Genomic DNA, 15,858 nt, shown 5'->3' with positions numbered 1-15,858 from the left:
GCTGTTTCAGACCCAGGTGGCCTGGAAGATCAAGACAGTGGCTTAGAACAGCCACCTTGTGGGTTTGCAGTACTGTTTTTAGTATTTGGAAGTATTCTCTACCAAAGAAATGCATGTTCCTAGTGTTTCTACTTGAAAAGTAGTGTGGGGTTAGCAGGTAGCAGGGGACCCTGCCCTTCTGCTACTCCAGAGACACATGGCCAGCCTTGTTCTCCATCACGACTTGGTACAGAAGTTCTGTCCTCTGGGGAAGATTGCTCACACACTCACTACATCCTGAATGCACATGTATGAACTGCTCCTTCTGAGCCTGGTGTGCCTTACCTGTCCTTCTGGTTAAAGAATTAAATGTTTAATTACTGTGTCATGCACTGTTCAGCTAAATTCCCTAGGACAGGCATTAGATGACCTTTCTTGTATAGCTGTTGGTTTTTCTGACATTCATAGTATCTCCCTTTCTGATTATTGAGTTTCCTATGTAAATCCAGTACCCCAACCAGAGGGGCTGATGGCCAGTCTAAAATGAGTGGCACAGAAACTGGCTTTCTAAGACAAAGAACTTCCTCAGAAATTGCCAGAGCATTCTGCCTAGGATAGACACAGATGCACCCTGAGAGGCTGGGTGGGAGGCAGCTGAAGGATTAAGAGAGCATGCATGTTGCTGTGGAGCAGAAAAGAGCATCCACAATGCCATGATACAAGACCCTTGGGCACAGGGGCTTGCTGTGGGTTGGTACTACAACATGTGAGCCACAGCAAGAGGCAGTGATCACTCCTCTTAGAGCCTGAGGGGCAGGACCGGGGACACTCCTAGACCACCTGTCCTTACTTCACTGGCCTCTCTATCCTCTCTCACATTTCCTGCATGTCTTAGTTTGTGTTACTATTGCCGTGATGAAACGCTATGAACAAACACAAGTTGGGGAGGAAAAGGTTTATTTTATTTATATTGGCTTACATACTTCCACATCTATAGTCTATTAGGACAGGAATGTAGACAGGACGGGAACCTGGAGGCAGGAGCTGATGCAGAGTTCATAGAGGGGAGCTGCTTACTGGCTTGCTCAGCCTGCTTTATTATAGAACCCAGGACCACCAGCCCAGGGATGGCACCACCCACATCAGTCACTCATTAAGAAAATAGACTGCTGGATTGTCCCAAGCCCAGTCTTATGGAGGCATTTTTCAAGTGAGGTTCCCTCCTCTTAGGAGACTCTGACCTGTGTAAAGTCAGTAGAAAATTAGCCAGCACAGTGCACATCTGTGGCCGCCAGTGTAGTCAACCATCTCTGTTTGCCTCGCGGCTGTCTGTTTCTTCTAACTATCATTTTCTCTGCTGTTTTCAGTTGCATTGCTGGTCTTTTAACTGTAGGTGTAGGAGTGCTCTTTATGAATAAGGGACATTATTCCAACCTCCACTGTTCATTCTCACTTGATACAGAGTAGTTAGTTACCCACTTGTCGTATCATGAATCAGATGTTCTTTCTGAAGGGATTTAAAATGCCACCTCTGTTCCCTCTCGTGTATATTTATATGTCTGTCCTATATCTAGCTTGCTACATCCTTGTGCTGGCACCATGAGGCTCCAGTGATACCCACGTAGACGTTAGACTGACTTCCCGCCTCCCCACACCTTGTCCCTCTTGTCTGGCCTATTTCTTTCCCAGATGAACTTCACAACCATTCTCATGAAGTCTTCACAGTTATACTGGGAATTATTTGAGATTGTTAGGTAATAGCTTCCTAGGATTGAATTTGTACTCAAAAAACAAGTTATTTGACTCAAATTTCTACCCGAGTAAATTGTTGTTTTTATTTTTCATGTAATGCATATAAATGTTTAATCTGGGATAGTTTGTATTTTTGTTTTTATTGCAAATAAATCTGTTTCTGCATTTTTATTTTTCCTGCTCTCTTACTGCCAGTGTATAGATGAGCTCTGCATTTCACTCTTATGTGTTATCTAAAGTAACTGGATAGAATTTTCTGGGATTGATTTTTTTTTCAATAGCTTCTGGGTTACTGATGTTACCTGCAAACAAAAATTGTTTCCTTTTATTATTCTCCTGAATTAACTGAAATTTCCATAACTCTGTGAAGATCAATGATACTCTGCCTGGCACTGTGGGACAGTCCCTGCTTTGAGGTGTGGGCAGCTGCCTGTTCAGGATGCTGACTTAGATCCTACCACTGTCTTCTTGTTGGCCAAGACTACTGCCTCTGATGGCCCAGCAGCACCAAAGTGCTCCTTCCCATTCCCCAGTCTCCGAGATCTCTATAGTCCAACAGGTAGAATCTACAACTCAGACTCAGGCAGTCGACACCAGAGGAAAGGGAATCTGGCTCTGTGGCCCTAGAGACCAAGGTACTGTTTGTTCTGCTTTATACCTGTGTGGCCACGCTCCTTGTGGCTGTGACCAGATGCCTGACAGACAGCAGCTTGACTCAGTCTGTGGTCAGTGAGGCGTGGTGGCGGAAGTACAAGGTGGCTTGTCATTCTGGGTCTGCCAGGACCAGAGACAAATACTGATGCCTACCACCTTTTTTCCTTTTCTAATCTGGGCTCCAGCCCGGGAAATGAAGCTGTCACATTCAAGGAAGACATTTCATCTGTTAAATCTTTCTGGGGGTTGAGGATTTAGCTCAGTGGTAGAGCACTTGCCTAGCAAGCACAAGGCCCTGGGTTCGATCCTCAGCTTAAAAAAAAAAAAAAAAAAAACTTTCTGGAAACATCTCATAGATGCACCCAGGGTTGTTTTCTTGGTGTTTCTAAATCTCATCAAGTTGACAGTAAATATTAGTCTTCAAACTACCTGTTGTTCCAAATAGCCCATGATTGGAAAGGACCCTGTGCCCCTGCCTGGTACCCAGGAAGTCATGTCCCTGGTTACCTGGTCAGCCTTAAGGCCACAGGAGTGGGACAAATCAGCTCCTTGCATGGGGTTCTCTGTGACAGGCCCAACTTCAGCATCTGCCCAAGGGCACTGATGGCCACTCTGGTGCCATCCTGACTATGCCTCATTTGTGCCAGGAGCTCTTGGCTCCTGAGCATCAGGCTTCATGTTTCCCAAATGTTTTAACTCTGCTTTCTTCTTTGAGTTGTGGTGTCTGCAGACAAGAGTGAGATTCAGTGTATTTCCAGGTAAGGGTGGAAGTTGGTAATCTTCACAAAACCTTGGATATGGTACGACATAAGCAGTAACACTGGCCATTTTTTTTGCTGCCTCTGGCCATCAGTTGTGTGGCTATCCCAGGTTTTCTGATGCCTTCTGTGTGTTAGGATGATGAGGAGTAGGCTCTGCTGGCACCTGAAGGGTCAGATCTAAAGCTACCATGGGCAGGAGAGTACTGTGCTGAGCTAGGGCTTGAAGGAAAAGCTGGAGTTAAGCCGTTGATGAATGGGAAGAGGCTTGGAAGAGCCCTATACTCCAGGAGGTTCACACAGCCTCCCTGAGAGAAAACACACACACACACACACACACACACACACACACACACACACTCACTCACTATGCAGTCTGTTGTGCTGCTTTGGGTCTCTGTCCTTCTATCTTCTTATATACTGCTCCTGCCATATCTGTCCTCCTGACCACCTCCATTGTTCTTTACACCCATTCCCTAGTGATGCTGTAGCTCAGCCCCTGGGATAACCTCCTATTCCAACCCTGGCACGGGTCTCCACTTTCTTTCCTGGACCTTACTGCTGGATGGTGCACCTGCTTGTCCTTAACACTTGAGTGTCTGGGTTTGGGTGGGGAGGTGAATGACAGACCCACTGGGGGTGCTGCTCACTGCTGGGTGTGCCTGGAAGGATAGATTGTTTCCAGGGTGCTCTAATGAGGTTACCTTTGGATTTGAGCCAGTTGGTCCAGTGAGTGGAGATGGAAATGGTTTCTTATTGAGCGCCCTGGGACATTTTAGTCCCAAGTGCTCCATTACAAACCCTGGACAAACAATACACATCCTGCCAGTCAACAACTTCACACCCATGGATGACTTTATTTCTTTGGCTCTGTTAATATGTTTCAGCTAAAGAGAATAATGGTGTCTGCCCTGTGCTTATCTCAGGAAAGTACATGAGATCTGCCATGAAGGCTCTTTGAGCATCTTTGAGTTTAGTTGCAGAACAGCATATTGGGCCTTGGTGGCTTTAAGGAAACAAATGTCCAGGTCCGTCAAGACTGATGGGACTCAGCACAGCAGTCTGGTTGTCTTCTCTCTTTCCTTCCTCACACTCTGCCTCAGACTTGGATTTCATGCTTTCTTTCAGAGTGTGCTTGACTTATCCTAGTTTTATCTCCAATGTTATCATTTTTTTGTAACATGAGGGTAGATGGCAAGGGGGCTGTTAGTCTACATCTGGGTAGACTAATGGGTCTTTCACAGTGCAGACAGCTTGGGAACAGGCCAGCTGTGCTTCAGGACAAGCTGCTTTGGAAGCTGGTGTAGGCTGCACCATCACGACCACTCATGATCTTGAACAGAGTCCATCTGTAGCAAAAGTCTGTGTGCAGTAGTGAAAGGGAAGAAAGATTATGCATTTGCTTAGCTTGGCTTGAGTCTCACAATGATGTGGGGGCAGGGGGATGTGGACTTGTGCCTATAGGGGCTACACTGTAGTTAGAGTTTTCCTGCCTGGCCCAGTCAGGACAAATCTCTCTTACCCACCAGTCCCAAAGTCGCTCAGACCCAACCAAGAAAGCACACAAAAACTTATATTGCTTACAAACTGTGTGGCCGTGGCAGGCTGCTTGTTATCTACCTTTTCTATCTTAAATTAACCCATTTCTGTTAGTCTATACTTTGCCACATGGCTTGTGGCTTACCAGTGTCTTTACATGTTGCTTTTCATGGCAGCAGTAGGCGGTGTCTCCCTCCAACCTTCTACTTCCCAGAATTCTCTTCTCTCTTGTCCCGCCTATACTTCCTGCCTGGCCACTGGCCAATCAGAACTTTATTTACACAGAGCGATATCCACAGCACTACACTGCTATTGCCTTGCTGTCTGGTCTGTCCTTGGTGGCTCCCATCTACAGGGTGACAACTCTCATTCTCTTCTCAAGTCCTTGGTGTTAACATGTTAAATATGAAGTCTAGCCAAACTGAGTCTGTCTGGCCCACATCAGAGGTGATAGTAGCCCTTCTCTGGATACTCTTTGCTGACTCTGGCCATCAAATGTGTGACTATCCTGGGTTCACTGACAACCTTCTGGCCCTACTGGCATCCGTAGCCAGGAGGGTGTTATGGAGGCAAGATCAATGCATACTTTCACTCTGGGAAGCAGGCAGGCGGCTATACCCCCAACATGGGATGGGGTATGCAATGTCCATTTTACTGATAAATTGTCATGTATTGTTTGGACTCACTGAAAAGCTGGCCCTGGAAGTGGGGTTCCCTTTCCCATTTTAGACCCAAACATGTTAGTCTCAAAGGCCCCTGTCTTGGGATAGATTGACATCCCCGCTCCCCATTCTATGACTGAGAACATAAAATACTGTTTGAGAATACCTAGGAGGTAAACTTTTTGCAAAGGAGGCCACTGTTGTTTGTCTTGTAGTATACAAGCACCTGCAGTGGGAACAGAAAGCTGGAAGGTTAGCCATAGAGCTCAATCAGGAGCTCCAGCTGACTAGCTCAACCACCCCAGTTGGTTTCTGCTAGATGTGGTGAGCAGAACTGGATGATATCTATCTACCACTGCCTGTTCTTTTGTTGGAAGCCTCAACCGAAGGGAAGGGACACTTGGCTGCACCATAGACTTTTCTCTGTTGGCAACTCCAGCAGACTGTCTCAGTGGGGCTTTCCCAGTCATTTAAGCCTGATGTCTTCTCTGATGCTGTTTGTACATGCCCAGCTTGATGGTAGTTTACAGTTGTTTATCTTTGTTGTTTCTATCTATCTGCTACTTGCTGTTTATCCTGCTACTTTACTTGCTATATACTTAATAACTCACTCATTCCAAGCGATAAGCCTAGCAATTGTAGAACAGTCTCCAGTACATCAGGCCAGCTGTTGGGTGTAGGAGTCCATCCCTAAGTGTCAAAATGGGTCAGGGACCAGCTTTTATTGAAAATACTGGATATGCTTAAAGGGCTTTATAAATCCAACCATATAATATTTTTGTTGAGGCCCAGTAATGTGAGGAAGTTGGCTCAACGCCTATGGGTGGTTTTGAGTCTAGATTTACCATACTGCTGAGCTAGATGCCCCAGACTATAAGTGATCAATTATAGGTGATCTGCTTATGCTTAGTTTCATGTTTGGTATTAATATTATTATATTATTGTATATTATTGGTATGTATATATATATGTGTGTGTGTGTGTGTGTGTGTATATATATATATAATTTATTTTATTTTATGTTCATTGGTGTTTTGTCTGCATGTATGCCTGTGTGAGGGTGTCATAAGTCCTGGAACTAGAGTTATAGACAGTTGGGTGCCATGTAGGTGCTGCGAATTGAACCCATGTCCTCTGGAGGAGCAACCCATGCTCTTAGCTGCTGAGCATCTCTCCAGCTCCTTAGTGTTAGTTTTAATCAGAAAAACACCCTTACCTTTTTAAATATTGTCAACTTGACAGGACCTAGAATCAGCTAGGAGACAAACATCTAGGCGTGCCTGTGATGGCGTTCTAGATTGTATTAATTGAGAATTGGGAAGATACACTTTAAATATGGACAACACTGTTCCACAGGCTGGGGTCCTGGACTGAATAAAAAGGAGAAAGTAAACTGAGCACCAGCATTCATCTCTCTGCTTCCTGACTGGTCCCCACCATGATAGACTGTGTGTTCTCCAGCTGTCCTAACTGGGGTTACTATTGCTGTGGTGAAACACCATGACCAAAGCAACTTGGGGAGGAAAGGGTTTATTCAGCTTCTCCTTCCACATCACAGTTCATCATGAAGGAAGCCAGGGCAGGAACTCAAGTAGGACAGGAACCTGGAGGCAGGAGCTGATGCAGAGGCCGTGGAGAGGTGCTGCTTATTTACTTGCTCTTTATGGCTTGCTTAGCCTGATTTCTTCTTATAGACGACCAGCCTCTCAGGGATGGCACCACCCACAATGGGCTAGCCTTCCCCTATCAATCACTATGTAAGGAAAGGCCTTACAAGCTTGCTACAGCCAGATCTTGTAAAAGCATTTTCTTAATTGAGGTTCCCGCCTCTCAGATGACTTTAGCTTGTGTCAGGTTGACATAAAACTATCTAGCACATCAACTCTGAACCAAAATATACACTTCCTTAAGCTGCTTTCATCAGATGTTCTGTCACAACAATGACACCTTGGAGAAGAAACCTGCTGTTGAGCCTTCCACCATGTTAAAGTCATGTGCCTCCTAAATCAGCTGTGGTCATTAGGACACCCTGGGCACGTGTGGCTATAGGATACACAAATACAGGCTCACAAACAGGTACCTGACATGCCTGCCCTAGGGATATTAGGGCCATATAGTACTCCTGGGGTCCAGGAAACAGGTTCCTAAATGGCCATGGCCTCAGCTTCTGTTGAGGCTGGACCAGAGACATTGGTGTTTGAACAGTGTTGTGAACAGCATTATGATGCTAGTAGCATGTGCTATCAGATTGAGCTTGACTGTAACCTTCTCCTTGGCTGGTCAGTAATTACTAGGGATAATGGGAACTTCCTAGAGACCCAGAAGGTTCCCTGTCCTGCTGGAGGAGTGGATGAACACCTGATCTCAGCATCGGGCCTTTCAGCATAGAAAGCTCTTATTTTTTGTTTACTTTTGAAAAGTCTGATTGGGTTTACACTGAAAAGATGTCTATTAAATTGAGTGTCTAGTAAATTCAAAAGTTGGAGTCAAATAAGCCAAGTTTGGGATGAGTATGTGGTTCAAAACTGAGTATTGGCTTAAAGGTGAACCAGTTTAAGTTCTGATTAGAATAGTGGGGCTGCTGTTGCTGATTTTGTTAGAAAAATTAGGTCATGTGTCTTAGTTTTCTATCGCTGTGATAAGAAGAAAGAGTTCTATATTTCTTTCCTTCTAGAAAAGAATTTCCTATTCCCACTGCAGGCACTTGTATATGAGACAAACGACAATGGCCTCCTCTGCAAAACGTTCACCTCCTGGCTGTTTTGTGCTCTCTGTCACAACAGAATTGGGGGCTCGTGGTTTTAGAGGGTGAGCCCATTACCATCATGGCGGGGAGTATGGCAGCAGGCACAGCAAGGGAGCAATAGCCAAGAAGGCACATCTTGAGGTACAGTCACAAGGCAGGAAGAGCTAACTGAGAATGGTGTGGGTTTTTGAAACCTCCAAGCTTGCCCCTAGTGGCACACCTGCTAATCCTTCCCAAACAGTTCTACCAACTGGAGGGCACGTATTCAAACACATGAGCCTATGGCGCCATTCTCATTTACACCACCACATATAGTCATCTTATTTTAAACTATTTCATGTGGTGATAGTGTATGAATCTGCCCAAATCTCTTCCCAGCAGTTCTCCCCCTGCCATGGCATGGTAGTGAGTTACCAAGGGCGGACAGCTAGCTTTACTCACTGTAAAAACAACACTTCCAGAAGGCCTGCTGTTACAGCCTGAGTTTTGCACTCCAGTGGTGGGTATCTGCATGTGTGCCACCCTTCTTCCCGGACAGTGCAGGCCCTGCCCTTGGGGAGTCAAGGAGGAAGTTCCTTGTGACAGGTACTCTGTGTGCTCAGATAAAGGAGAGAATTAGGGTCCAGGGGCCTGAGATACCAAGGGTCACTGTTAGAGTGTCCCAACTGTGCTGGGCTGAGGAGCACAGATCTGGTTAGTCCTTTCTGCCCTGACTAAGTGATTGTAAAGTACAGAACATCACAATAGTGTGATGTGGTGACACTCACACAGGGCCAGCATTGTTGCTGTGGGGTGTCTTTGGGAATCTGATGGTTGTTTTTAATCTAAAATCTTGACTGTGGTACAATTTTCCTGGACTTCTGTGCCTCATGAATTTCAAGTTTGTGTGTCTTTGTGACTGTTAACAGGAAGCCCACTTCCCTTCTGAGTTCCAAGGGAGAGTACTGTGGGTCTGTTTAGCAGTGGCCCACTCCGTGCTCCTGATTTAGGTGACTCTCAACAGGGCTAGGTGCATGGGAATGCCTGTCCCCTCTCCAGTTAATCTACCCCCATACACCTGGCTAGAAATGACCACTGCTCCAGCATATTCTTAGTGAACATGTTTGTAGACAGAGCTGATTTTCTCAGGAGAGCCCTTGTAAATCCCCTCAGACAGGGAGTGTGGGGCCTCTGCAGTCTCCAGTGTCACCTGCTCAGTCTGCCAGTAAATCTTTGCTGCACATGACCACAGTTGTGACTGGGCCGCTTTAAGAAGTCCTGTGAGGCTCTGGCATCGGGCTGCTTCCTTAGCAATAAGAAAGCAAGGCCAAAGATGCCCACTCTGCAGTTTGTGGAGATAGCACTGGTGAGGACAGAGCTGTAGTCTCTGTCCTAAGGGCTAGGGCTAGCCTCAGCCCCAGAGTGTCTGTGGTAAGTGTGGCAGCCTGAGAATTTGCTTGGGTCTCCCAGGCTAGACCCACAGGGCAATGTCTAACACCCCCTGTGTTATGCATGTGGTGTGGCATGGTGGTCTTATTTGTTTTGCTCGTGAAGTTCTTAGGTTTCACTGAAAATCATCTCCATGGCTCCAATGCCTGTATCCCACGCCTGGGATGCACAGGCTTGATTGTTGGAGTGGATAAAGAATGTTCACCTTATAAAATTATACACTTGCTGTCACTTTCCCATCACATTCTTGATATGATGTGACTTGAATTTCATGTGCTGAGTAAGTATTAAGTATTACGATTCTGATCGGGACAAACTTAGAGTAGTTTACAGTCTCACTTCTTTAATCTACCCAGTGCAGTAGTTGACTGTGGAAGCTGGTGACAGACATTGTCTTGGGAAATCCAGCCAGCGAGCTTCAAGGCCTGTGGTTAGAGAAGGGTACAGGCCAAGCCTCTGTGCAACTTGGACACTTGTGGAAGCATGGACTTTGAGAGATGTGTGTCAGGGTTAACTGTGGCTGGGCTAACCTCCTGGCTTCCTCCTGGATTGGGGAGGATTGTCCAGGTGACCCCTTGGAGCTGGTGTGGTACATACAGCACTGTCTGCAGTGCCTGAAGGCTGGCCCAGGCTCCTCTTTTGAGTGATCACCCAGCACCATTTTGGATATGTTTCTGGTACATCCTGTCTGTCTTCCATAAAGCCTTGCTGGAGACCATGAGAGGCAACATCCAGGAAGGGCAGCCATCTTCACACTCATGTGCACATTCAGATGCACACAGGCTTAGACCTCATTTGTGTGCTAGTTCATATATTCATTCATAGGTTGAAGGGCTAACTGCTGGCCCATGTAGGCATCATCGAAACCCTCTGCTCAGGAGCCAGCCTACCTAAACCAAAACCTTCACCTCAGCGCCCTTCTTTGAGCTGCTCTTTCTTCATCAGGGACCTCTGAAGGAGTAGGCCTGATACACTGAGTGTATGTATATTAAAGCGGGGTTAGTAGACTGGCTTACATGCTGTGGTCTGGTAACCTCGTGACGAAAGGCCTAGAATGCAGCAGTTGTTGAGTCTGTGAGGCTGGATGTCTCAGCAAGCCCAGTCTGGCACCGACGTTCTGGAGGATTCCTTATTGGAATCCCAAAGAAGCAGGTCCTAATACTGCCAAAGAAATGAATGTCTCAGTAGCAGGGAAAGAGGGCAAAAGTGATGAACTTGTCTGTGAGAGTGAGGGTTAGAGGGCAAAAGTGAAGCTTCCTTCTTCCATTTCCTTTGTGTGGGCTGCCACCCTAAGGGTGGTTCTTTCTGTGTCAAATAATCTGATTAGGAAACCCCCGCACAAAACCAGGTTGTACTCTGGAGGCAAAGGTATCTCTGAGTTCTAGGCCAGTCTGGTCTACATTGTGAGTTCCTGGACTGCCAGGACTATGTACTTTGTCTCAAAAATAAAATAAAAAAAATAAAAATAAAGAAGAAAAGAAAATTCCTCACAGGAGGGCATAGCAGATTGGGGTTTCAATTGCCTTCCAGATGTAGTCAAATTGGCAAGCAAACTTAGCAAATTGGCACCACAGGCTCCTTCTAGGCTGTAAAGATTAAGGTCTAGGTGAAACGTACTGCAAAGGCCCCAACCACTGGTTGGTCTCCTGTCATGGCTGCACTCCGTGACCTGCACAGTCCTGAGTGGCTGGATGTCCTGTTCTAGTCTGTCTCCATACTTAATCACTGATCACTCACTCTGGTGAGGACACCCTGTGTCAGATGTTTTTCCACGGCCCACCTGGTTGCCAGTTCCTTGATTACCACTCCCTGCCACTCTTCCTTCCATGAGGGAGCAACACCCAAAAAGTGCCCACAGGGTAACCACCCACTAATGCAGTAAAGGCTGGAAATAGCTCTTAGGCCAAGCGAAGAGGAGCCAGTGGCCCTGCTGAAGTGCCCGAGAGGCTACATGCTCGGGCTGGAGGCAGAGTTGTTGTTTACCTCTGCAGTGCAATGACGGGTCTGATGAGTCGGGTAAGCGTTTTTCCCATTTGTTTTGGACCATGTCTAGAACCCTTACTCGTGGGCAGATTGTTACAGTCTCCTGCACTGATGACAGTGCTCACCTGTAGTTTCCCCGTGCATCATAAGTCCTGCAGTCTCTCTTCTGTCCCTCACCAGCGTTTCTCTCCATCATGTCCCAGTGATCTTTCCTGCTCTAGAACTTGACAGTGGTAGAACCTTACTGACTTCTTCATGTTCTTGTCTGTGCCACCTGCGCCCTGTTGATTGCTTGTTTCTGACTTAGCCTTGTGCTTCTTTCTGCCTGTTGGTGACTAATTCTGCTCTGAGCTGGTAGGCAGCACTGCCTCAGGTGAGTGCAGACCATTGTCTGGCTGCTCACCTTAAGGAGCTTGGGCTTGCCTCTGGGCCTGCCATGTGTGTTGCAAGCACACTTAATGTGGACTCTTGGTGGCTGAATCCCTATGGTGGAGTTTCAGAAGTCTTCTATGTCTAAGAAAAGCAGTTGTGCGAACTGGCCTCACTATTTCAGCTTTGTGAAGCATACTCAAAGAGCACTTACATCCTAAAAGGTCACCTGCTCCTCCTGAGTACTCTGCACAGATCCGAGGCTGTTCTGTGAATCTTGCCCTTAAAGGGGCAGAGGAATTTCAGGCCTTGGCAACCTGTCTCCTCTGTAGCCACCGTAGATGAGTGGGCAGGTGGCACCCCGGGACCCCGCGTCAGGGAGTGGTGGGCTGGTTCCTGGGTGTCCGTGGGTCTCGAGGGCTCTGACCTCTGTCCTCCTCTGCCTGCAGCAGCAGCAGGAGATGCTGGCCATGAAGCACCAGCAGGAGCTGCTGGAGCACCAGCGGAAACTGGAGCGGCACCGGCAGGAGCAAGAGCTGGAGAAGCAGCACCGGGAGCAGAAGCTGCAGCAGCTCAAGAACAAGGAGAAGGGCAAAGAGAGTGAGTGCTGGTGGGCACAGTGAGGGCTCAGGGCGGCCCCATCGGCCACTGCCTCTGCTGCTGCCTCTGTTGCTGTCCCAGGCAGCAGGTCTGGAGGGGCCTGTCACCCCACATCGGAGTCATCCGTGTTCAGGGTGATGATTTCAGGTCACTCTCTTGGGCGTAAAGACAAACCAGTGGCCCTGCTTTTGGCTTCATCCAGGTGTCAGGAAGGACTCAGTATCAGCCTCGGTGCAGGGGCATTCTGGGGCTTCCATGTTAACTCAGGCATCTTGAGACTACTTGTCAGAACTCTTGGCAGATGCACAGAATATTAAAGCTGTAAAGCACACTGCCTTCCAACTCTGAGGTCTTCCCTAAATTGTCTTTGGATATATCTTCTAAGTGCCCCCGAAGTAGGTGTCAGCCTATATATAGGTAGACATCAGCTGAGGATGCAGTTCTTGTGGGGCCAGGCCTCCTTTGAGGCCCACTCCTCCTGTAGTCTTGCTTGTTGGTACAGAGATGATGTGGTTGACCTCCCTAAGAAGAGCCCTCGTTGACAGTAGCCGAGAGGCCACAGGTAGCGCGTTACTGCTAAAGTCTACCGTGCAGACTGTAGTAGTTACTGTCCTGTTGCTAGGTTGGAAATAGTATGACCAAGAGCAACTCAAGGAACACTGAATTCATTCATTCATTCCAGAGGGTCTGAGTCTGTTACGGCAGAGAAGATAGGGGAGGACAGCCGAAGCAGGAGCAGGCTGGTCACATGGGAAAGAGGGAGAGGGAGAGCAGGAAGTGGGGGGAGGCTGTAAACCCTCCAAGCCCACCTCCCCAGTGACTCACTTCCCCTAGCAAGGCTACACCTCCTAAAGGTTCCATAAAGTCCATGTACATCACCACCAACTAGGACCACTTATTAAAATACACAAGCCTATGGGGGGACATTTCTCATTTAGACACCGTATGGACAGACCCCCCAAAATCCTTTATCTGCAAACACTGAAAATGGCTAGCTATCTTTACAGATCATTGTAACAAATTTCTGTATGAATTTTAATCTCCATCTGTACCACATAACAAGATGCATATGCTTAAAACATTCTTGTAAAGTCTGTTATTTGACGTTGTTTGAGAATCATTTTGGCATGTGATATACAAAGATGCAGACAGATATGTCTGTGACAACAAGGAATAACCTGAGAGCTGGGATACCAGCACCTAGGGACCATCCATCCGGCAAAGAACCAACTGGACTGCTGGGCCTCTGGCCCTTAGTGTCTTTGCCCTCCCCCACACCGCTGCTGTCTGTCATCTTAACCCAGCTCTGCAGGAGGCCCTCTGACATCTAGTGCTGCTTTCCTGAGGGGAGGAGGGAGTCTCTGCCTGGCCTGGCACAGTTCCCTTCCAGCTCCCTCTGCCTTGGTGGGGAGCTGCTCCCCGTGTGTTATGGAGCAGAGCTCATTGTGAGTTGTGTGCATTGTCAGCTCTTTCTCCCTTTGAGTGGTGACTTTTTGCTCGTAATGGTGTTTGTTAAGCACAGGATTCTCTGTTCTAGCTTAGTCCAGTCTCTCAGTTTTCTTTCTGTACTTTTGGGTTGAGTTGTAGAAACCACTCATTTCTCCCAAACCATTTGAATAGTTTCCCACTTGTGTGGACATCCATTCTGCTGGCACCAGTGTGTGTGTTGCATGGTTTGGGATGTGCATCTGCCCCTGTGGCATCTCGGAGAACTCCTGTCGGCACCCCTGTGTTCCCAGGCTTCCTGGTGACGTCGGCCCTTGCTGTCACTGCACCAGCACTTGTAGTTTCAGTTACCACAGCTTGGAAGTGAGCCTGGGCACAGCAATGCTAATCTTCCCACTTCATACCTCCCTACTCTTTCCTTATTTAATTAACACTTCTTTTATTTATTTTACATACCAACCACAGTTTCCCCTCCCTGACTCCCATCTACCCCCTTCACATCCACTCCTCCTCTGTCTCCACTCAGAAAGGGGCAGGCCTCCCATGGGCTTGAACAAATCATGGCACATCAAGTTGAGGTAGGACCTAGCTCTTCCCCCTGCATATAGGCTGGGCAAGACAATCCAGCATGTGGAACAACTTACCAAAAGGCAGCTAAGTACCAGGGGCAGGTCCTGATCTCACTGCTAGGAGCCTCACAAACAGACCAAGCTACACAACTGTTACACACAGAGGGCCTAGGTTGGTCCCATGCAGCTCCCTAACTCTTGGCTCAGAGTCCATGTGTCCCACGAGCTCAGGTCAGCTGTCTCTGGGTTCCCCCATCATGACCTTGACCTCTCTGGTTCCTACAATCCCTCTTCCCTTCAGGAGGACTCCCAGATCTTGCCCAGTGCTTAGCTGTGGATCTCTGCATCTGCTTTCACCAGTTACTGGATAAAGGCTCTCTGATGACAATTAAGGTAGTCACCATCTGATTTCAGTAGATGGCCAGTTCAGGCACCCTCTCCGCTATTGCTAGGAGTCTTAGCTGAGGTCATTCCCGGGAGTTTTGCACCAGGTTTCTCCCTAACCCTGAAATGGTGCCCCCATCAAGATGTCTCTTTCATTACTTTCCCTCTCTGTCCTGCCCCCAAGCCACCTCCTGTGCCCAGCCATCCCAGCCCACTCCTTCAAGTTCCCATCCACCCCCCTCTGCCCCCAGTTTACCCAGGAAATCTCTTCTATTTCCCCTTCCCAGAGAAATCTGTGCTTTCTTCTTTGGGCCCTCTTTGTTATGTAGTCTCTCTGAGGCTGTGGATTGTAGGTTGGTTATCCTGTACTTTACTCCAAATGTCCACTTAGGAGTATGTACATACTGTGTTTGTCTTTCTGGGTCTGAGTTACCTCACTCAGAATGATTTTTTCTAGTTCTATCCATTTGCCTGCAAATTTCATGGTGTCATTGTTTTTTACCACTGTGTATATGTACCACATTTTCCTTATCCATTCTTCTGTTGAGGGGCATCTAGGTTGTTTCTAGGTTCTGGCTATTACAAATAATGCTGCTATGAACATAGTTGAGCAAGTGTCCTTGTGATATGATTGAGCATCCTTGGGTATATGCCCTAGATTAGTATAGCTGGGTCTTGCAGTAGATTGATTGTCATTTTTCTGAGATACCACACCATATTGATTTCCAAAGTGGCTGTAAGTTTGCACTCTCACCAGCAGTGGAGTAGTGTTCCCCTTTCTCCTCTCCAACATAAGCTGTCATCAGTGTTTTTGATCTTAGCCATTCTGACAGGTGTAAGATGGTATCTCAGAGTCATTTTGATTTGCATTTCCCTGATGACTAAGGATGTTGAACAATTCTTTAAGTGTATCTCAGCCATTTGAGATTCGTTTGTTGAGAATTCTGTTTAGGTCTGAATCCCATTTTTAAAATTGTGTTGTTTGGTAT

General features: G+C 47.2%; 1 protein-coding gene across 11 annotated transcripts in view; it reads left to right on the top strand.

Annotated features, from left to right (window-relative positions):
* Positions 1–15,858, top strand: part of Hdac4 (histone deacetylase 4) — a 270,698-nt gene that overhangs the window by 165,340 nt on the left and 89,500 nt on the right. For all 11 annotated transcript variants that reach the window (XM_036172953.1, XM_036172943.1, XM_036172952.1 and 8 more), the window contains exon 5: positions 12,320–12,470. In XM_036172953.1, the coding sequence (XP_036028846.1) occupies positions 12,320–12,470 (151 nt within the window). The remainder of the gene's footprint in view (positions 1–12,319; positions 12,471–15,858) is intronic.

This window comes from Onychomys torridus, chromosome 23 (assembly GCF_903995425.1).
Source record: "Onychomys torridus chromosome 23, mOncTor1.1, whole genome shotgun sequence".
In the NCBI taxonomy this organism is placed as follows: domain Eukaryota; kingdom Metazoa; phylum Chordata; class Mammalia; order Rodentia; family Cricetidae; genus Onychomys; species Onychomys torridus.
The sequence above is the reverse complement of the archived record's forward strand: the minus strand, read 5'-3'. Positions and strand labels throughout refer to the sequence as shown.